This window comes from Cupressus sempervirens, chromosome 11, assembly GCF_028749045.1.
Source record: "Cupressus sempervirens isolate cs-2001-9-10 chromosome 11, ASM2874904v1, whole genome shotgun sequence".
Classification (NCBI taxonomy): Eukaryota; Viridiplantae; Streptophyta; class Pinopsida; order Cupressales; family Cupressaceae; genus Cupressus; species Cupressus sempervirens.
In genome coordinates this window covers 754,732,420-754,755,249 of record NC_143128.1, presented here as the reverse complement: position 1 = coordinate 754,755,249, position 22,830 = coordinate 754,732,420, and the positions used below count along the sequence as shown (strand labels likewise).

Below are 22,830 nucleotides of genomic sequence, written 5' to 3'. Positions count from 1 at the left end.
CTTCTTGTCAACCACATCAGTGAGGGAAAAGTTGGTTTTCCAGTCACAAATAAATTTAGCATCATTGAGGATTTCCCTTGGCAGTTGCAGCTGGGCTCTTATCAGCTTTATGTTGAGACAGATTTCCATATTTCACAGACTGAGATTTTATTGCTTTTATTCACTTTGAGAGATGGAGTCTAATGAGTATTTATTTTTTGATGCATGGCCTACAATGAAATTCATGGTGCAACTATTTTTTACATAGATATTGTGGTGATTCTCTACCAACCTTCTTCTGCAACCCATTCAAATGTCCCTGGCCCTTTTCCTTTATGAGGTAACTGAGTTCAGGCATAGATCTCATGTAGTGTTACCTCTTCAAACTTAAACTATGTCCAGTAAGATACCAGTTTGCTAACGACGGTTGTGACACATGAATTGTGAGATTATCAAAGAAGATGTGATTCCCAGCCTTAAGAAAAGTCCGAAGAATTAAGTAATTAAGATTAACAATAAAGGTGCTGGCAGTAAAACGAAAAGGATTCAATAAATGAAAAGGACATAGCTGAAGTAGTTGTTCAATGAAGTTGAATTTATATGAATTAAAAAGGAATTACTAAATAGAACAATCACAGTAGTTAAGCCAGCTGCTGCCAACAGAAATTTAGTCACATGCATGTGATTTTCTTAAGAAAGCATTATGTGATAGTAAAGTTAAGTTATAATTAAAATTTTATCTTTGATAAACATCAAGGGGTGTGTGAAAAGTAATGTGTTTTGGAGGAAAAAGGTATTTAAGAGAGACCAAGCAAGGAGAAGGAACATTATGTAGAAAACGTTATATTATCTGATATTGTGGAGAATGGGACCATGGTTCAATTAAATTGAGGACGAAACCCCTCTAGGTATGAAGTGTAGAATGAAAAATCACACTCCATAGAGTATGTCACATAGAGATCACCATTGTGCGAATTTGATTAATTATTAGAAATATCAACTGAGAAAAGTATAATTTGCTGCAACTATTTAATTTTAACAAATACAATTTAAACTTGATTAGATATTACAGAATATACCATCAAGGTATTAAAAAGTTGAAATTAGACATTTCATCTCTTTGTGGTAATCCCTTATCTACCATATTAATTACCTTAAATCAACTTATCAGGTATTTGAGTTTTGAAGAGCCCTTTGGATACTGTTGATATGTGTATGGATGGAGGAAGTCTGTTAGGCATTTCTCATAATTGTGATTTAGTAAGGTGAAGGACCCTTGGCACGTTGGTTTGATTGCCTACTACCAAATTCATCAGCTTCAAATGTTAGAAGAGGCTTTATAAAATTTCTATTAACTCCTAGGATTACCTACCTTGTTAGCCTTATGCTATCTTCAGTGCGCCTTTTAAAATTCTGGAATGAAACTCTTGTAGTGATCAATGATAACGTCATTAGTCCTTCTAAGACCCTTGGCATTGAAGGATATTGTTTTCCTCTTTTAGGGATATCTATATGTTTGACATCTTTGTTGGCTTACACTTTTTAGTTTAACCATTGTGTACAGATATTTATCTTGCTTTTTTCATGTTTGTTTTGTGTCTAGGGCCTGTATAGCCCTAGTCTTTTCATATTTTAACTGTAGTACATTCAATGCTTTTGATTCATTTCTTGATATTGTTATAATATCATTCTTTCTCTTCTACCCTTGATTTACAAGCTACAACACTCATTCCACCAAATAAAAGAAACATGTCGTCCTTTTCTTATTTAACATATTTCACATTATCTGTTATTCCAATAACTATTCAGCATCATAGATCTTTTTTAATTGTTGAAAATTGTAGGAATTTTGGTTTAGGAGACTAAGTCAAAGGCGTTTGTATGGTAATCCATAAGTTTCAGTCTCAAATAACAATATTTGGACTATATTAGCCCTTGTTGCCCTATCACAAACCACTAAAAATAACAAAATACTTGGAATGGTTATTTAGATCAATTCTTAATATTTTTACTTTGTTCCATGCTTATTTTGGTGTATCCCGATTGCATTGGCCCCATCTGTGATCATTGACTGGCATCTTTAATGACAACAGCATAAATTATTGGAATAATTCAGCAAGCCAAATAGATAAAGATTTTTAATTTATTTGGTTAAATCAGGAAAAAAACAGGTTATGGTTAGTTTTAGGGAAAAATTAAGAAATATTGATGCAGAAGATCCTCATCTTAGATATTTTTCATGAAAAAATTAAGATTTTTTTTGAAAATCACATTTTACTCATATTTTTGAAAAGATGCGACCCTCATCTTAGATATTTTTCATGAAAATTACATTTACTCATATTTTTGAAAAGATGCGATCGATCACTATTTTTTGGGTCAAAAAAGCAGTTTGACTTTTATATGCAATTCCTGATTTTTCAAGGAAAAACTCAGTGTGGGAAGAAAGAAAATTGCATCAAGATAGGTGGAATGGACAATGATCCCATCAAAAAACTTATAAGAATTACTTAATGAAAAATAGTTTGAGATTTAGTGAATTTGGAGGGGACATCCAAGTAACCTGTGTGAATCAGTCATATAGTGGGGGACAATAGATTTGCAAAATCTTCTAATAACCAAGAAAACAAACAATTCACTTGTGATTTGATTTGGTCCTAGTAAATATACATAGACAAGAGCTCATCTAATAATGACTATGTGATAGATGAAAAAATGATGTGAGCTGTCAAGTCTTTGTGTGCATTATATGTATAACTTCCCACCCATTTTCAGCATCCATTTTGATAGGATACCATGCACATGGGATGACATTGCATGTGTGGCATAAACTATGTGTGTGTGTAGGTCTGTAGTAAATTTTAAAAAACTTGTCTTTTCAAGCTCATTATTTTCTATAGCTTACTGTTAATTTTCTCAGTTTAAAGTTTGCAAGCTTTACCTTATTGTGATTGTGCTCTAAATATTATCACCCATAATTAATGGATACTGGTCTGAATGCAGGTGTGGATTTCAAGTTGAAGTTTATGACTGTAGGAGGGAAAAGAATCAAGCTAACAATTTGGGACACGGGTTGGTCTTTAATTACAAAATATCAATCAATGGAATTAGAAAATGGAGACATCTGAAATATGCTTAATATCTTTAGTCTGATTAGAGTAATTTTTTTAACATATCAAGTTATTTTCATTATAAGTCTTGGTCCTTCTGTGAGTGTGTTGGTTTCAAGCATTTTGATATCATGAATAATGAAACATAATGCTCATTGGAGATAGTTTGAATCTTGTGAATATGTAAATACCATAAAATCTGTTGGTTTCTGATTTAACAGATTTGCATTTAAAACCAGGGAGACAACAAACAACATAATACCTAGGATTTAGCACTTTCTATACTACCCAATTTGGTCCTGGACCAACTTAACAAAGCACTTATGCTTTCTACACTTTAGGTTCTGCTAAACCAAGGTGGGTTAACCTAAGGATTTGACACCTTTTATGAATAATGCTCTGTAATACAAACCCTTCACAACAGATTTGGCCTTGAAAACTTCTCAAAATTGCAAAACAAATGACAGGCCAACTATAGCTAGTAATGAACTTGACAGATTCATGCAACCAAGTAATGACCAACTTTGCATTCATTCTTGACAGTAATTCTTAATAATTTTGATTTATAAAAATGTATTCATGCTAAGATAAGATTGACATTGCTTGATTTTCTTCAACTAAAAGACCAGTGCCTTAATCCATTGTCCAAATCAAAGTCATACCAGTTAACATTAATAGATCTATTTAGTTGACTTACAATTAAATGTATCAACTATTGACCTCCAAATTCTATACTTATCATATCCCTTTCATACTGTAAACGACCCTATCATTCCATAGAAGCATTTACTTAATTCTTTGAACTAAAAGCAACTCTGAAAATGATATACAACTCATCAAATTGCATTTGAATAAAATGAAACTTGTTCATTCATCCTCAAAATCACAAAGCATGAAAATGGAGACAGAATTTTGAGATACAGATACCCTGCAACGCTTGCTTGTATAAACCTCTCTGAAAATAATACATAGTTCTGATATGATATTTATGACAGAGATATAGGATTAAAACTAGACTTCCATTAATCTCCAAACAACACTTAACACAAAATCTAGGACCGACTCAATTGATATATTTCATTACAATAATATGGAAAACAAAGAAAAAAGAATTTCAAGAAAATAAGATATAATCATGGGAAAGTGAACCAAATGAAGAAATAATTTGTATACCATGATGCATAAACCAGTAACTTATTGCGTGGGCAAGACCAAGAATCTTGGTGACTTTAGATGTATTAGAATATTATTATGTTATCTTTTTGATAGATAAACGACCTAAGCCTTGATACATCATAAAGTACATAGATACATCCGGATAATCAGCTTTTAGACCCAAGTTACATTTTTTGCCTTCCTTCTAGGTTGTTCCTCGTCCTTCCCTTCCTCTGCCTCTAATCAAGATCTGTATATAATCTAAGCACTACATCTTGCCCTTATGTTAAGGATAAAGTTCTGAAAAGTCACGAAACATGAATATAGAAAGGGCATAGAAACAAAATGTAATGTGATAAAAACATTTTCTTTAACAAAATAAAATATACATCTAAGTCATCAGAAAATACATCTCTAAGAGAGGGAAGTAGTCGTTCCTCAATCGAGAAAACATATTGATATCTTAAGTAACGTGATTATCAGTTTGTTACATCGAAGGATGTTGCCGGCTTAGTTACATAAAAATGCATCAGTAATAAACCTATGTTACTCTACTGGCATAAAATGGGGGGAAAAGAGGCTCCCCGTCATTCTGAAACTCATCGAGTCATTGGATAAATCCAGAACCTCCAAATTCACCTCATACTCATTTTCCCAAGCTCCAGCACCATCTTCCACAATGACTTTGTCTATCCAATCATATTGTATTGGGATGCGAGATGTAGGCAGTGGGTAAAAGCTAAAGAAAGACCCTTGAATCTTCCTTGGGATAATAATGAGATGCAAACTATGGTTGAAATTCTAAAAAATCTAAACAATCCCTAATTCAATTGGAGTCACTATATTGAAATTTCGACTTCTTTCTGACCTTTTCTATACCTATAGTAGCTAATTCATCCACTCTTTGATTGCCCTCCCAGTATATATGATTGGTTGTGATCTTGTCAAAGGTATGGCATAGTGAGAGGGATCTAGATAAAATTAAGTCTAGTCTCCAATTAATAAGGGGTCCTTTCCTTATAACATTTATTATAATTGCAGAATCTCCTTCAGTCTCTAGATATTATTATGTTATTACTTTAATGGTCAATTATGTATCATATTTATTTATTTGTAGATAAGCCTCTTTATTTGTAGATTGGAAACTTTCTATTTTGTACATTTATGAACTCTTTATAATGATTTCTTTGATCATTTGTTAATACATCAAATATCTTACCAATTACTTTACATAATATGGTAATAGAGCAAGCTTAATTATTTTTCGAAAAAATTATAATTTCTTTTATGAAATTATTTGCTTTAAATTTTTCGATAATATCTTCAGCTTGGATTGGTTAGAAATTTGAATTGCTAAATCTTGATTAGGGTATTTTTGGTGTTGTTTCTCTACAAATCGTGAGCTAGAAAAACTTGTTCATTTTTCTTGCTCAATTTTTTTGTAGTGATCGATTTGGGCATTTTTTTGGCTCTATACATGGCTTCATTATTTTTAGCATTTCTTTTTCATTTGCAAATTACATGCAACTGTTTTTGAATATTTTACTAGTCATTTTTTCTCTTGACTCAAACTGTTTGGAACAAGGTATTTTTTAGTGGCTAATATTCGTAAATTGCCTAATTTTTGAAATTTTTTTCTAGTAATTTGGCTAATAATTTAAGATTTAATGCAACCTAAATCGCCACATTTTTATTAAATTTAGTTCTAAAATATTTTAGATCGCTTAATAATTTATTTTATTAAAAAATTTAAATTCAAAGATTCACCACAATATTCGAGACATGATTAGATTTGATTCACCTAAATATTATATATTATCGAACAAATTATAATTAATTCACCAATAATTATCATAATTATTAGTTACTTTAGGATCATATCACCAATATTTAGTTTTCACTATTGATTTAAAATATAATGTAATTATCCTCATATTTTCCATGAGATAAAACATGTTCAATTTTGATTTGTAATATTCCATGACGATTAGCAAACTTCCTATTATTATTGAGATTCGCCAATATTTTCTACTCAAAAATTATGATTCCAAAATAATCACTAAGGTAAATAATATTTAAAACTAAAAAATTGAGAGATTTGCCGATCAAAATAATGAAAGATTCGCCAATATTTTATATCTTTTTCTGGAGGGGGGTTTCTTAAAGTTTACCCTGGTTTGGAACTTTTTGCTGGCTACGACCCATTTTCTAGTCATTTCTACTTGCTCTAATCTCAATTTAATGAGATTTTGCAGCTTTCAGCCTCTTCTTGGGTTGGTTTTAGACAAACTAGCGGCCAATTTTTCTGTAAACACACGAGTTTTGTGTTTTTTTGAGATTCTTTAGCCAGCATTCTTTTTCTATGGTTGATCTGCTTCAAAATGACCTTTGGTGTCGTTTTTGACCTCTTTGCCATTATTGGCTATATTTTATTGCAGACAATCCATCATTTTTCTTGAATACAACTGGCCAAGGTTTTTATTTTGAAACTCTTGGTTTTTGTGCTGGCTTGGACATTTGATTACAAATTTTTGGTGGGTTTTTGAGATCTCATGTAGGTCTTCTTCAAAATTTTCAAGGTCAGCCAATTTTTTTTTTGATATCCATGTCAGTCTGTACCATTTTTTTGAAGTTTGTGCCTACATTTGCCTTTGATTTTGTGTTATTGCCTCTTCCATAGATTTTTTTATTTTTTGTACATTGGGAAACATGCAAGATGGTCTCATTGACCAACTTAATGTTGGAGGGCAATCAAAGATTCAATGACAAGAATTATAACATGTGGAAGCAAGGAGGGTGCCTTTTACGCCTTCATGGCTAAAAGACCTACAGGTCATGCCAAATCTTCTGCATGGTATATAGATTTTGGTGCTTCTTGGCATTTCACTCACAAGTGTGATTGGTTTACAATTTTTGCTCCCTTTATTGATTTAGTTATATTTGGAGGAGGTGGAGACTTTTGTCGTCAAGGGTAACATACAGATACATTCTGGTGGGAGGAATCTCATTTTTCTCCATGTATACTACGTTCTTGGCATGGAACTTAATCTACTCTCAGTGAGTCAGATCATGTGGGAATCTGCTTAGCTAGATGTGATATTCAGTTCACACAAGTGCTCAATCGTTGATCGTGGGATACACATGACTGTTGTTGTTGGTATTAAGGATCATGGTCTATATAGACTTGTGGTAACTAGTGATACTCTCGAGCATGCCTTTGTAGCAAAATCATCTTCTATCAATAGTCTTTGGCATTAATAGTATGGTCACATGAACATTCACGATCTTGCTCAACTTTTTCGGGATGATTTAATGCTTGGGCTGCTTGAAATTCAATTTCAAAATCAACAAGTTTGTGGAGCTTGTTAGGCTTGAAAGCAGCACAGGATGCCCTTCAAGATGGTGACTCATGGCGAGCCCTTAAGGTACTACAATTGCTACACGCCGATGTATGTGGTCTAATGAATACTCTTGTTATTGGGTGTAGGTATTTCTTTCTTCTTATTGATGATTTTAGTAGAAAAATGTGGGTGTACTTTCTTACATAGAAATCATAGGTGTTTATTATATTTCAAAAATTTAAGGCCTTAGTACAAAAAGAGTGTAGTTCTATTATATCTCCGAGGTCTAATAATGTGAGGGAAATTTGTTCTACTGCTTTCTCAAATTTCTGTGATACTCATGACATAAAACATCAGTTGGCCACACTATACACCCCTCAACAAAACGATATTGTAGAGCATCATAATTGCACCTTTATAGAAATGGGTAGGTCATTGATGGAACACAAAAATGTTCCTAAGAAATATTGGGCAGAAGTAGTGTTTAGTGCAGTCTATCTCCTTAATAGGTCTTGTTGACACAAAAGTTTGTACCCCTGCTTGACGTGTTATCCCCAGGCAACCTTGTGTAACATGGAAACAATCTCAAAAGTGTGGTACTTTGAAATCATTGAATCTCTGGAGAAGACCGGTTTCCTCACTATCAGGGTACACCTAAACTAAGACTTTGTGGGAAAAGGGAGAGGGATTGCAAGAAAGTAAAATGCTGAATGGGAAATGGAGTTGATGTACCAAAATAGGTTTTTTGATCTACTTCTTCGAATACTTGCACTAAATTCGATAGAACTCACAAGATATACCACTATATGTATTTCATCAACCTTAACATCAAAGAAAAGTCAAGAACCAATACAACCATGTAAGGAATGTAAAAATTCACTTAACAGTATAATTGATTGAAATAACATAATCATCTGGTGCTGTAGATGCTGAAATACATACAAAACAAACAAGGCAGAACATATTGCACATGTTTATTTAGCTGAAAATGGATATCATAACAGTAATTTCTATTCGAAAAGAGGCAATAACATTTATAGAGGAGAAATTTGTAAAAAGACCAGAAAAAGAGATGCCGAGAAAAACTACAAAAGTTGCCTTTATGGGGTGCAAGCATAACCCAGAGCTTATTTTGAGTTCAAACTCCAGCCACACTGGAGTTCAGAGCAAAAAAAATGAAGAATCAGATAAAAATCTGATTTTCTTTGCAACTTGATCCATGGAATTGACAAAAAGGGACAAAAGAATGCATCTAGGGTCTGAAAGGACAATTATTCCTTCTCCAAAAACATTAAATGAGCATGGGGAGGCACTAACCTCGTTATTAAAAGGCTCAAGAATTCGTTTTGCATTAAATAGGCAGTCCTTGTAATGTGTCATGGCTGTAAGAAGTCAAATCGCGCTGCTGTCAAAAATGCGGGATGGGATAGCATGTAGTGTTAACCCACCTGCGTACACTTGTAGTGTTGACCCGTGTGGAGAGGTCTGTCCATAAAAAGTGATGCCTGTCGATGAAGATCCTTCGTATTTGAATGAATGGCCAAGATGCAACAAAGAAACTTCCAATGAGTGATTAAAACACCACCATTGATGAAGATCAATTTAAACCCAATGGTTGGTGCCATTTTGCAAGAGGGAAAAAGGGAGTGCCGCGAAATAGCGCAAAGCAGTTAACATAGGAAGGTTTCGCTATTTCGCAAAGGACAGAAAAGTGACTGTGAAATAACGAAATGCAAAAAACATGAAATGTTAGCTGTAGATGTTTAGCGTGTTAACCCTCTGCAAAAATAATTCAACTCATTGAAGATCTCTCAGGTCGGTTATTAGTGATGGGCTGAATGGGGGCAAAAATAGTCAACATTTTTGGCGATTCAATGGGATGCTTGCTTGCTAAGCATAAGATTAGTGGCCTCGAGCAATCCATTGGGCATGGAGGCACCAAAAGAGAACGATGCACTAGCCCACTTGCAACTTCATCAAAATCTGCAACCAACAAAAAGGAATAGCTGTGCTTATGCACTTCTTGAAAAGCTGAAAACACCTACTCTACTATGCACAATTATTTACAAATAAGGAAATCAGGCAAAGCCATTAATTGGATTGCCGAAGTAGCTGCCTTTTCTTACAAGCTGATTTTTTCTTCCATGCGCATGGCAGTTGAAAATAGCAGAAACATAACAAACATGTTGCTGCACGGAACTCCTTCCCAATGCTGGAAATAATGAAGCTCTCAAATATTGGGACATTGTCATTTTGAGCAAAACTTACTTGCTCCCTTTTTTGAAACTCGCCCTCATGCTCAAAAGTAAGCATGACAGGGGGCAACTCGCTTTGTTGCAGAGCTAGATGCCTTATGGGGCATCCTCTTGACGGCACTAGGTCTAAGCAATTAGCCTTGATCATATTGTTTTTCTTTGCAACCTCTATATTCTGCTGGTCCAAAAGAGATGGCTCTGAAGGTATGGATGGTAATATGTGTAGCTCCTCATGTTGCAGCTACAACATGTGTTCCTCCTCCAACCCATGTGAATTCTTGCAAACAAGGGGCCGCACCTCCTGCGCTTGTGCAGGCTCGTGTGGTGTAGAAAAAAGAGCAGGCTGTGTCTCTTTTGGTGCCTCTGCTGTAGTAGACAACATGCTCATCACCTCTAGCTTAATCAACAATTGTAGTTCTTTCTCACATCTTCTCTTTTGTGCAACCAACTCCCTTGCAAGAATTGCCTCATGCTCTCTCTGTTAGGCCTCCAATTTCTTTGCAAGCTCTGCCTCAAATTGCCTTTGTTGTGCTTCTAGTTGCTGCAACAATGTCTCTCCTTTTGGAGTATGTGTTGGCTCATGAGCAGCAATTGTACCCCTTGTACTTGGGGCAGCCTATGCAATGTTTCTTTCTCCACCATATCATGGGAGACCACTTCCTGCTGGAACACTTGGTCTAGCTTCTCTTCTTTTGGCAGCAGGCCCTCAAGTTCCATCATAGGCTCAAAAGCCAAATTTTGTTCCTCAAGAATGGGACCAATCTTAATATTCTTTTTCTCCTCGACCCCTTGTTGCAGCATGTGTTTGTCACTTGGCAACTTCTCTTGTGTTGTCATTGATATGGGCAAAGGCATATCCACTTCTTCATCAACAATGAAGAAGGGACAATAATCATTTGAGGGCTCATCATCATCAACATGTGGAGGCGTATGAAGTATAGGCTGAGATTCTGGGCAGCTTGAAGTAGAAATCTGAGGAGGGCTGCTCTATCTTATTTTTTCTGCTAAAACTTAAGGAGGGTCTGGTGGGCCTCATTGAAAATGTCAAATGCCTCAAACACCATACTGCAAACATAAGGGTCATGCTGCCACATCTCCTTGTCAAGAATTCATAATCAACAAACATAAGAAAAATCCCCATAATTTGTATTCGGGTATGGATTTTCAACACAGTTAAAAAACTTGGAAAGGTCAGCAAACCTGGATCCCAAACTATTTCAACACTCGTGGAGCTCTTTCAGATTTGAATTGAGGTCAAATTTCATCTTCCTCTCTTGCAGCTTCTGGAACTCCTATGCTATGATGAACTTGGAGGGGGGAATTTTCGCATATTCATGGCCATAAATGACATGATGAGTTGGAGTAAAATCAACCTCTTGGTGATATGGGGTAATCATGTTGATCATAACCAAGCTGTGGCTAAGATGGGGAATAGGAGGGCTGAAGAATAGCCTCTTCATAATATGGGGGAAAGTAGGAGGAATCTTTATGAAGGGAATCCATGATAAAGCATTTAAGAAAACAACTTCATATAAATCTTGAGGGAACATAAAATTCCAAAAATCGTTTATTCATACTAGCACTCGAAATTTTGAAATTGGTAGATGCAGAGAGTCGCCGTGGTGTTAGATGCATGCCTTCAAAGGCTGATGACATTGAGAAAAGCACCCGATTTCTCAGTGAATGGATCTCAAATTGGCTAACTAGCAGACTTATGAACTGAAATCTTGTCCCACCGGATGTGCCAAAAACTATTGACACAAAAGTTTGCACCCCTGCCCGATGTGTTATCCCTGGGAACCTTGTGTAACATGGAAACAATCTCAAAAGCGTGGGACTTGAAATCAAAGATTGAATCTCCAGAGAAGGCTGATTTCCTCACTATTAGGGTGCACCTAAACTAAGACTTTGTGGGAAAACGGAGAGGGATTGCAAGAAAGTAAAATGCTGAAGCGGAAATGGAGGTGATGCACCAAAATAGATTTTTTGATCTACTTCTTCCAATGCTTGCACTAAAATTTGATAGAACTCACAAGATATACTACGATCTATATTTCATCAACCTTAACATCAAAGAAAAGTCAGGTACCAATACAACCATCCAAGGAATGTGAAAATTTACTCAAGAGATTAATTGATTATACAAAACAAACAAGGCAGAATAGATTGCACAAGTTTATTTGGCTGAAAATAGATATCATAACAGTAATTTCTATTGGAAAAGAGGCAACAACATTTATAGAGGAGAAATCTGTAAAAAGACTAGAAAAAGAGATGCCGAGAAAAACTACAAAACTTGCCTTTATGGGGAGCAGGGATAACCCAGATCTTACTTTGAGTTCAAACTCCAGCAACACTGGAGTTGAGGCTACAAAGCAAAATAAATGAAGAATCAGATAAAAATCTGATTTTCGTTGCAACTTGATCCATGTAAGTGATAGAAAGGGCCAGAAGAATGCATCCGGCCGTTGAAAGGACAACCATTCCTTCACAAAAAACATTAAATGAGCATGGGGAGGCAGTAACCTCGTTATTACAAGGCTCAAGGATTCGTTCTACATTAAATAGACAATCCTTGTAACGTGTCATGGTTGTAAGAAGTCAAATCGCGTCATTGTCAAATAATGCGGGATGGGATAACACACAGTGTTAGCCCACCTATGTACACTTGTAGAGTTGACTCGTGTGAAAAAGATCATGTCTGCCCAAAAAAAGTGATGACCATCAATGAAGAGCCTTCATATTTGAATGGACGACCAAAATGCAACAAAGAAACCCCCCAATGAGTGATTAAAACACCATAGTTGATGAAGATTAACTTTAAACCCAACAGTTGGTGCCATTTCACAAGAGGGAAAAAGGGAGCGTTGTGAAATAGCGCAAAGTGGTTAACGTAGGAAGGTTTTGCTATTTTGCAAAGGACAAAAAGTGACTTTGCGAAATAGCAAAATGCGGATAACATGTTTAGTGTGTTAACCCTTTGCAAAAGAATTCAACCCATTGGAGATCTCTCAGGTCAGTTATTAGTGATTGGCTGAATGGGGACAAAAATAGCCAATAGGTCTCCCACACATGTTAAGGTAAAAACTTTTGAGGAAGCTTACATTTGCTGGCAAACTTGGGATCAACCATCTTTTTGGCTCTTTAGCATATGTTTGGGTTTTAGTTGCTTAACACTTCAAGTTGGATTCCAAGAGTTAGAAGCTTACGTTTACAAGTTAAGCTTATGTTTACAAGTTACAATGACAACCACAAGGCTTATCAAGTGATTGATATAAACACTAGTCATCTTATCTAAAGTCATGATATTGTCTTTGACGAAGAACGAGTACTTACTATTTTGTCTGAGCAGAATTCTAAGGATCAACCTTTGAAGACCTCTGACTTGGGTGTTTGTCTTCCGTTAGGTCCACTTGCTTGGAGGGATGATGCAGAGTTTGAGTTTGATGATGCTCATCTTCCACTTGTTGCAGATCCCGTTCCACCTCCAATTAATCTAGCTCCAGTTATTGCTCTTGATGTTGGCACATCTAATCTCCAGCCTAAATGGTGAGCTAAGACTATCTAGAAATAACGGTAAGCATCTAGATACAATTAACTTTGCTTTCATGGCCAACCTTCATAGTATTTATGAGCCTTAGGCATTTAAAGAGGCCAAAGGGATTCCAGAGTGGGAATAGGCTAGAATAGTAGTCTTTTGAAGAATCATGCCTAGATTATCTTTGATCTTCCTCTAGAAACCATTAGTTGCAAATGGGTCTATAAGGTCAAGTATCATGTAGATGGTACCTTAGATAAATACAAAGCCACATTAGTTTCTCGAGGATTCACACAATTGAAGGGCATTGATAATGAGGAGACTTTTGCTCGTATTGCCAAGATGAGTACAATTCATCTTCTTCTCACCATTGCAGCTGAGTTTGGATGGAAAGTCCATCAGATGGATGTTAAGAGTTGTAGAAAGAAGTCTACATGATGTAGCCTCTTGGTTTAAAGGTTGTTGGCAAAGAGCACCAAGTGTGTAGATTCAAGAAAGCACTCTATGGACTCAAACATGCCCCTTGAGTGTGATGCATCAAAATTGATCAATACTTGGTTGCTCATGGTTTTCAGCATTGCCCTTTTGACAATTTTCTATACATCAAATGCTTTGGTGATGATAGTCTCTTTCTTGTTGTCTATGCGATGATTTGATCATTACCGACAACTAAACACATTTATTGTAAAATCAAACAAGACCTGTGCAAGGATTTTGATGTGATAGATTTGGGGCTCCTCCATTATTGTTTTGGTGTTGAGGTTTAACAGACTCATGGTAGTATAGTTATTTCTCAGTCTAAGTATGCTAGGAACTTGCTTGACAAGTTTCCTATGCAAGATTGTAAACTTGCTTCCATAGTTATGGAGAAAAGACTAAAGCTTGATTCTCTTGCTGTTGATGAAACAACTTACATCACAGTCTCATCTACCTCATTGCCTCTATACCTGATCTTTGGCTGATTATTTGTGAAGCATGTGCTACATTATGTGAAGGGCACCTCTGATTATGGACTTCTTTACACTAGGAGTCATGTAAATTCAGATTAGGGAGGTTTGATTGATGGTAAAACATTGACTTCTATATATGTGTTCAGGTTGCGATTTGGTGTGGTCACGTGGACTAGTAAGAAGCAACATATCGAGGAGCTGTTAAAGCAACTTTAAGCAACTTTTGAGACAGTTTGGCTTTGTCAGAGGCTTGCAGATATGCATTTATCTGAAGTAGGCCCGACTTTGTTGCTCTTTGACAATCAAGGAGTGCTCAAACTTGCCAAGAACCGCTCTTTCATGAAAGAACCAAACATGTGGACATTCATTGTCATTACATTCGGCAAATGGTTGATGATGGGAATGTTCACTTGAACTATGTTCCAACAATGGATTAGACTGCAGACATTTTCAACAAGCCTCTTGGTCTAGATAATTTTGTTCAATTCAGGGGACAACTTGGTGTTGTGGACATATTGACAATTATAAGGGAGGGTATTAGAACATTATTATGATATTTCTTTAATGGTGAACTATGTATTATATTTAATTATTTGTAGATAATATCGTCTTTACAATCTTCTTAAGTTTCTTATTAGAAAGCTTCTGTTTTGTACATTTGTAAACTTGTAAGTATGATCTCTTCGATCATTTGTTAATGCATCAAATATTTTACAAATTACTTTGCATAATAAGATGAAGTATAGGTCAATGCAATTGATATTCTAAACTGCATGGGCTGCACAAATAGAATGGGAACCATTTTGTGACACCATGTTGAATTGAAATTATAAGTTGCAAAGCATGTTTCACGATTTTTCAACAACATATTATATTGTGATTGGATTTGCTTTTACAAAATTGAAGTCTTTATACCACAATGTGTAAATCAATATCTCATTTCATGGGCAAAATCCAATAATTTTGACATCAGATGAACTATAGATCATTGCAATGTAAATTGCAAGGGCTTTACAAATAGATGGGGACCATCTCATGACTCCATTTTAAATTGAAATTATATGTTGTAAAGCATGTTGCATGAATTTTCAACTACATATTATTATTATCATAATTTAGTGATTGGATGTACATTTATGAATGTGAAATTATATCTTGTAAATAATATTTCTATGAATTTTCAACTACATAGTATATTATATTGTTATATTTGATTAAGAAAGGAGAAAACGATAGCCTGCTAAACTATCCCCTAACATGTTAAGCTGGCTGGCTGATTTGGAATTTTATCCAAATGGAGCTTCTCTGACAGTGTGACAGGAACACAATCTGGAATAAAATAGTAAAGATACTGCTCAACCTGGGCACTTTTTTTCCCCTTGTTTTCTTCATCTTTGGGTATAGAAATTTTGTAGTGTTTGATGAATTATAGACAATTGATACTTAATGTTTGAGGATTTATCTTCTTTACAAGGTCATAATAGGGAGTAATTCTGTGAAACACATCCATATTGATATTGGCATTAATATGATTGTTTTCAATTTCCTAATTGAAATCTCCAACACTTGGATTCCTTGCTGTCTTAGTCATTTACATAAGCAATTTATGCACCAAATCTAAAAAGAGGAAGGACGCATGATTGGAAATTTTCTGTTAAATTCTTAAATTGTTTGAGGATTAATGCTTTGAGGAATTTTTGAGGAATTGTTGGATGAGAAAAAAAACGTGAACTCTGAGAAAGTCTGAAGATGAAGTTTTTGGCAGTGCACAGTCATTCATTTTTGACTGCTGAAGAACTCATCATGATGGGAGCACAATGCATCTGATGATTTCGTCCATAGTTGAATTCATACTATACTGGACTAAAATAAAACTGAAGACTCATATAGGATGTTGAAGTAGATCTCCTTCTGTCCTTTTCAATGAAAAAGGCATAGCATTTCTTGTTATTCAACTCATGAATCCAGCCTGTAGCACTAAAACACCCATTGGGAGTGTGCTAGTTAATTCTTCCTTGATTGAGGGAATTGCCTCCTCGTGGGAAAGCAAAGAAGGATTGGAGAAATAGAAGTCACTTGAAAGAATCATATTCTGACCATGCAAGTCTTAGGTTGAAGTCAAATGCAATGTTTCCTATTGATTGTGTAATCATATCTGATCAGGAGCTAGTTAGAGGCATTCTTAGAGGCTCTTGAAATAAATACCTATGCGGAATTCACACTTGAGTATGACCAAATGAATACCTATGCGGAATTCATTGAGAGATTGGTCGATTGATTTGATGGTAAAGATCTGAAACTTAATTTCAAAAAATTTGCACAATTGAAGCAAACTTGATTGGTTGACCAATACATTACGAAATTTTAGAAACTCTTTGTGTTGGTCACAGACATTTCTGAAAGAAGACGGATATTACTTTTCATGGATGGACTAATAGAACCATTGAAGGGTTGGTAAAAGGGTTCAATCCTGACACCTTGTTGGAGGTCATCAAGAAGGCTCGGAGTATGGCATCATCATCAATGTCATCCTCTCGAGGGTACTCACATTCCAAATTGATGGTGTTTTCGAGGGACAAAGATAATAAACCTTTGCCGAAGAAGCTGTTGTTGGATGAAGCTACTAGATAGGAGCTTCGAAGGAAGAAACAATGTTTCAACTGCAAGGGGCCATGGGATCTTGGGCACAGATGCCCCGAGAAAGGAAAAATTCACTACATTGAAGTCGTGTTCGATGATGAGGATGAACAAGAAGATTTACCCTCGAAGACAACCATCCCCAAGAGGATACCAAAATGGTTAGTTTGAACTGTATGGAGAGAATTGCAACATTTGTATGGCGTGGAGGAACTATCGCCTTAGCCGGGAGCTTGAGGTGCACGGTGTTTCGTGTACGGGGAACCCTTCAAGGACAAAGGGTCATGGTGATGCTTGATAGTGGAGCCACTCTAAACTTCATAAACTCATCTTTGGTGAAACAAAGAGGTCTACCTACTGAGACGCAAGCAGGATTCTAGGTCAAGGTCACTGGAGGGACCTTTCTACTATGTACACACCTTGTTCCTCGACTAAGTATCACCATGGCTAACCACACGGTGATAGAGGATTTCTTCATAGTGGACCTAGATGATACGAAGGTTATTTTGGGCATACAGTGGATGAAGACACTTGATGAATACACTCAGAGCTTCAAACAAATGGACTTCACTTTTGTTGTCGATGGGAAGAAGGTTGCTTTCCGTGGAATGGCCAATGAGGGACCGGAGGAAGTTTCAGTACATCGAATGGAGGCAATTTTTCGTCATGATGACATTGCTTAGGCTGTACACTATTTTGTTTCAGCAGAAACCGTAAATGGACAACGGACACCTCACCAGGATGACGATCTTCATAATATCTTGAGTGCTCATGATGAAGTTTTTATGGACATTCCTCCTGGCATACCTCCCCATTGTGGGTTTGAACATACTATCGAATTAGAAGCAAGGGCCAAGCCAGTCATAACCACACCCTATCACCATCTCGAGAAATTCAAAGATGAGATTGAAAAGACGATACAGGAACTGCTTGAGAAAGGATGGATTTGTTCCAGTTCTAGCCCTTTTGCATCATCAATAGTTGTAATAACCCCAATAGGTTATAATTTCTTCAATCACAAAAAATCCTTATAGTTCAGTTGTTTGACATTTCGTCAAACACTTTGCAAGCAAGGGTCATCTGACTGATATAACTTTTCAGATTGCTGCAGTGATTCTTGTTTGGATTTGCCTCAAAGAGAATGCTTACAAAAAGACTCCAGATTGTCTAAACAATAACCTAATATGAATGTGCAACTAATTTTGGCAATATTCAATACTTATATGACTTAAACTACTTGCAAAATGCAGCTACAGAAATTAGTAATTATGACAAATACTTTGGATGCAACCTAGGATGGCATTACTGCACTTACAACCAAGTGGCATTAATATAAACACTTAGTATGCAAAATTATAACATTATTTATGCCAAAAAGAGAACTTACAGCCAATTGATATTTTGTCAAACAATTGGAATGCAAACTGATAAGCTGATCATTAACTCTAGAGTTGCAATATAGATAGTCTAAAAATTACAACGCTCTTTCAATTGCAAAATCCTAGCCTTCCTTTGATACCAATAATGCCAATTGGCAAACAAAGACAAGTACAATGTAAAATAATGAAGTGCTGAAGCTATATTTTGTACTCAGCTGAAAACCTACATTTCTCAGAAAATATGCCAAATGAGAAGTGAAGAACCTGATTGTGGATGGCTGTAATATTTTCCTTCAATGCTGCCCTTTTTGCTTTGCTTTTTTCCGATTTGCTTTTACCACTTGCTTTTTTCGGAGTCGCTTTTTCGGCCTTTTTTTCGAACTATTTTTTCGGCCTACTTTTTTGGAACTGCTTTTTCGGCCTGCTTTTTTCGAGCTGCTTTTTCGGCCTGCTTTTTGTACTCAAATATTTTTTCTCAATGTAGCACAAATAAAAGACTGAAGTATCTTCCTCCCGGCTGCAATAATTCAAGTGATATTTCACACCCTCAAAATTGCGTACCAATTGAGAGTTTTCGTTCTCAATGGCCAGTTGTGACTATTGCAGAAAACCCTAGGCTCCACAATGCACATCAACAAACATCAACATCGACAACAACAAATCTGGATGATTAGAATGAAGCTCGGGGTGCCTATTTATTCTTTTTCCTCCACTTTCTCCAGAAGCTTCTAGAACATTATTTTTTATTTTATCTATTGACTTTATAAAATATTTTATAATTCAAGTCACTTTATTAAATTAATTAAATATAAAGTTACCTTTTAATATTTATTTATTTGATAACTTTATAAATAATTAACTTAATACCACTTATTTATTTAATTAAAATAATTAATTAGTCATCCTCATAAAATATTCATTATTTTGGACAACCTAATTAATTAAATTAATTAAATCAAATTGCCTCCAAAATGGGGACATGACAATAGTATTGGTGAAAAAGGACAGGACAATGCACATGTGTGTGGACTATCGTGTGTGGGACAAAAAGATGATAAAAAATAGATATCCTATTCCCAGGATCGATGAATTACATGGTGTAGTTTATTTTTCAAAAATAGATCTCCGCTCGGGATACCATCAGATCCGCATGAGGGAAGAAGACGTGGAGAAGACGGCTTTTCATTGTCACTACGGGCATTATGAGTTCTTGGTCACGCCTTTCGGATTAACAAGTGCACCTGCTACATTCCATTCATGCATGAATCACATCTTCAACAAACAATTGCATAAGTACATATTGGTATTCTTTGATGATATCCTTATTTATAGCAAGACATTGGAAGAGCACTTGAAGCATTTGGATGAAGTCCTAAGGATCATGAAGGATTAGTCTTTGTTCGCCAAGCGATTTAAGTATGACTTCGATATGACAAGAATATTGTATTTTGGGCACGTTGTTAGTGAATATGGAGTACAAGTTCATTAGGAGAAGATTTAGGCTATCCTTGATGGCCCCCCCCAAAAAAAATCACTCTTTGAGTTGCGAGGTTTTTTCGGACAGTGCAATTATCATCAGAGGTTTGTAAAAGGATTCTCTTAGCTCAACGCACCATTAACAGATCTGACAAGAAAGGGCTCCTTCTAGTGGAATGAAAAAGTGCAACTCACTTTGATAAGTTGAAGGAAGCAATGAGTACTTGCCCTGTACTCGCTTTACCTGACTTCACTCAACCATTCATTTTGGAGTGCAACACATCCGGAGAAGGCATTGGCATGATATAGATGCAAGATAGACACCCCATAGCCTATGAGAGTCAGAAGTTGACACAAGCAGAGCATTTATATTCCATTTATGACAAAGAGATGTTGGCCATCGTACATGTGCTGACCAAGTTCCGATAGTATTTGGTAGGCGCCAAGTTTGTCGTTTGTACGGATCATAATAGTTTAAGATATTTTCTGGAGCAATGGGACTTGAATGAGAGGCAACAAAAATGGGTAAGCAAGATTTAGGCTTTCAATTTTGACATTGAATATGTGAAGGGAAAGAACAACGTGGTTGCAGATGCCTTGTCTAGAAAACCCGCCATCTGCTTACTGACCTAGATTTCAATTGACTAGAAACCGCATTTATTGGTGGAATATTCCAAAAACACATTTGCTTGTGAGCCCATGGATGGCAACACTTAGGATGATTGGTACAAAGTGGTAGATGACATCATTTACAATAAGAATCAGATATACTTAGTGCCTAAATCCAAACTGAAGCATAAAATCTTGAAGGAGGTACACGACTCACCCTTGGCCGTACACCCAGGTTTCCTCAAAACTTACAGACAAATTAGGGAGAGATTTCATGGAAAGGTCTTAAAGGAGACGTATTGTAGTATGTCAAAGAGTGTGTGGCCTGCCAGCAAAACAAATCCGAACATACTTTACCCGCCTGTTACTGCAACCTTTGCCTATACTAGAACAGAAGTGGGAAAGTATCTCGATGGACTTCATTACTAGACTTCCCAAGGTGAACGGAAAGGACTGTATCTTCGTGGTAGTTGATAGACTGACGAAGTATGCACATTGTTAGTGATCAGGATGAACGATTTATCAATGTCTTCTAGATAAAACTGTTTCAGTTGACAGGAACAAATTTGTCACCAAGTGCTAGTTACCACCCTCAGACAGACAGATAGACGAAGATTGTGAACAAGTGGCTAGAAGGCTACCTTCAGAACTACGTTTCGACACAACAACGAGCGTGGGTCGAATGGATGCACCTAGGGGAATATTGCTACAATACCACTTACCACATGTTCATCAAGATGACACCCTCCAAAGCACAATACGGGTATGAACTGCTTTCATTCATCGACACAATGCTGGGTGACAACTATGCACCAAGGGTGAGGGACTGGCTTTAGGAGGGGCAGGACATCTTGAGATGCTTGAAGGAAAACTTACAAAGGGCGTAGAATCAACAAAAGATGTATGCCGACAGGCACTAAATTGAGAGAAGTTTTTGAAGTGGGAGATTTGGTCTATCTTAGACTTCAGCCATATAGGCAGTCCACGTTGAAGGTAAAGAGGAAATAAAAACTAAAGCCACAATTTTATGGCCCTTATCACGTAGTTCGCCGCATCGGTGAAGTTGCCTACGAGTTGGAACTTCCAGAGGGGAGCCGTATTCATAACATTTTTCATGTTTCCTGCCTTAAGAAAGTTGTGGGATAGAACATCACGGTAGCTGCAGACCTTTTGCCACTCAATGAAGAAGGGAAGCTCATATTGGATGGAACCGACCGAGACCATTGAAGTGCGTGAGAAGACCTTGTGGAACCACATGGTGAAATAATTATTTGGTATGCTGGAGACACCTGCTATTGGACGACGCGACGTGGGAAGGCGAGTCACATTGTACAACATTTGGCATTGCATATGCTTGAGGACAAGCAAAATTTGGGATAGAAGGACTGTAATGTTCCAGTCACAAAATAAATTATAAATCAAACTTTTTTTTATGGGTTGATTGATTTAGTATATCTCGGACCCATTTTTGTTTTAGTTTCCGTTGGTAAGTGTTGCCATCGGCTATCTTTGTACACCCTTGGAAAGGTTTTCCTCGAGAGGTATTTAAGCATGACTTGTAAGTAGTTTTAGGTATGCGATTTTGATTATTTCCTTTGTACTGCGAATTCCTATTGGAGTTCTCTGTTGTTCGCCTTTTAGGAAGTGAAAGACCTTCCGTACTTGGCTAATTTTGGATTCGGTGGGATTCAACCCTCACCCTACTCCATTGCCTGTAATACTTTGCTCGGATCTGGCAAATCGGAGCACCATCATATTGCGAATTGGAGAAATCATTGTGTTTAATTTGATCAACTATCTTGTATTGGGTAATTCAATCTCTTTGTTTATTTGCATCAAATCTCTCTGTTGTCACCATCTGTACCCCCCTTCTCCATTGGTTTGCAATCACCATACACCCCTAGATCCGTACATCACCCTGTACGGCTACCTTCCGGCATTCACTTCCAGCCACTATGAAACCGACCATATGACCACGAGATACCGTACGGCCTTAACTGTACAGCCTGCCTGTCACCCTCATCACATACCATACGGCTTCCCAGTTTTGACCTACAGCCTCCATATCATCCTCCCAGACACCATACAACTATACGTATTACTGTACAGCCTCCCTGCAACCCCTTCCGTAAGGCCATTCAGCGTTCTGTAACTCGCAATCAGATGCACGGGACAAACGTAACATTACATAATAAATCTGAACATATGTATCTTTGTCTGACCTATGCTACACTCCACTAATTATTTTTATTTCTCAAACTGTTCACTCTAATTTTCTCTGCGGCATACTCTTTTCTCTCTCTCGTTTGTTCATTTTTTCTTTCATTATACACTTCTCTGAATTCTTCTTCTCCTCCACACACTTTACTATTTCACATCTCGCTTACACGCTTTTCACACA

General features: G+C 36.5%; 1 protein-coding gene across 1 annotated transcript in view; it reads left to right on the top strand.

Moving 5' to 3' along the window:
- The window catches only part of RAB18 (RAB GTPASE HOMOLOG B18), a 41,234-nt gene that overhangs the window by 2,139 nt on the left and 16,265 nt on the right, over positions 1-22,830 (top strand). Inside the window, exon 2 of the mRNA XM_089811232.1 lies at positions 2,983-3,051. Within this exon, the coding sequence (XP_089667358.1) occupies positions 2,983-3,051 (69 nt within the window). The remainder of the gene's footprint in view (positions 1-2,982; positions 3,052-22,830) is intronic.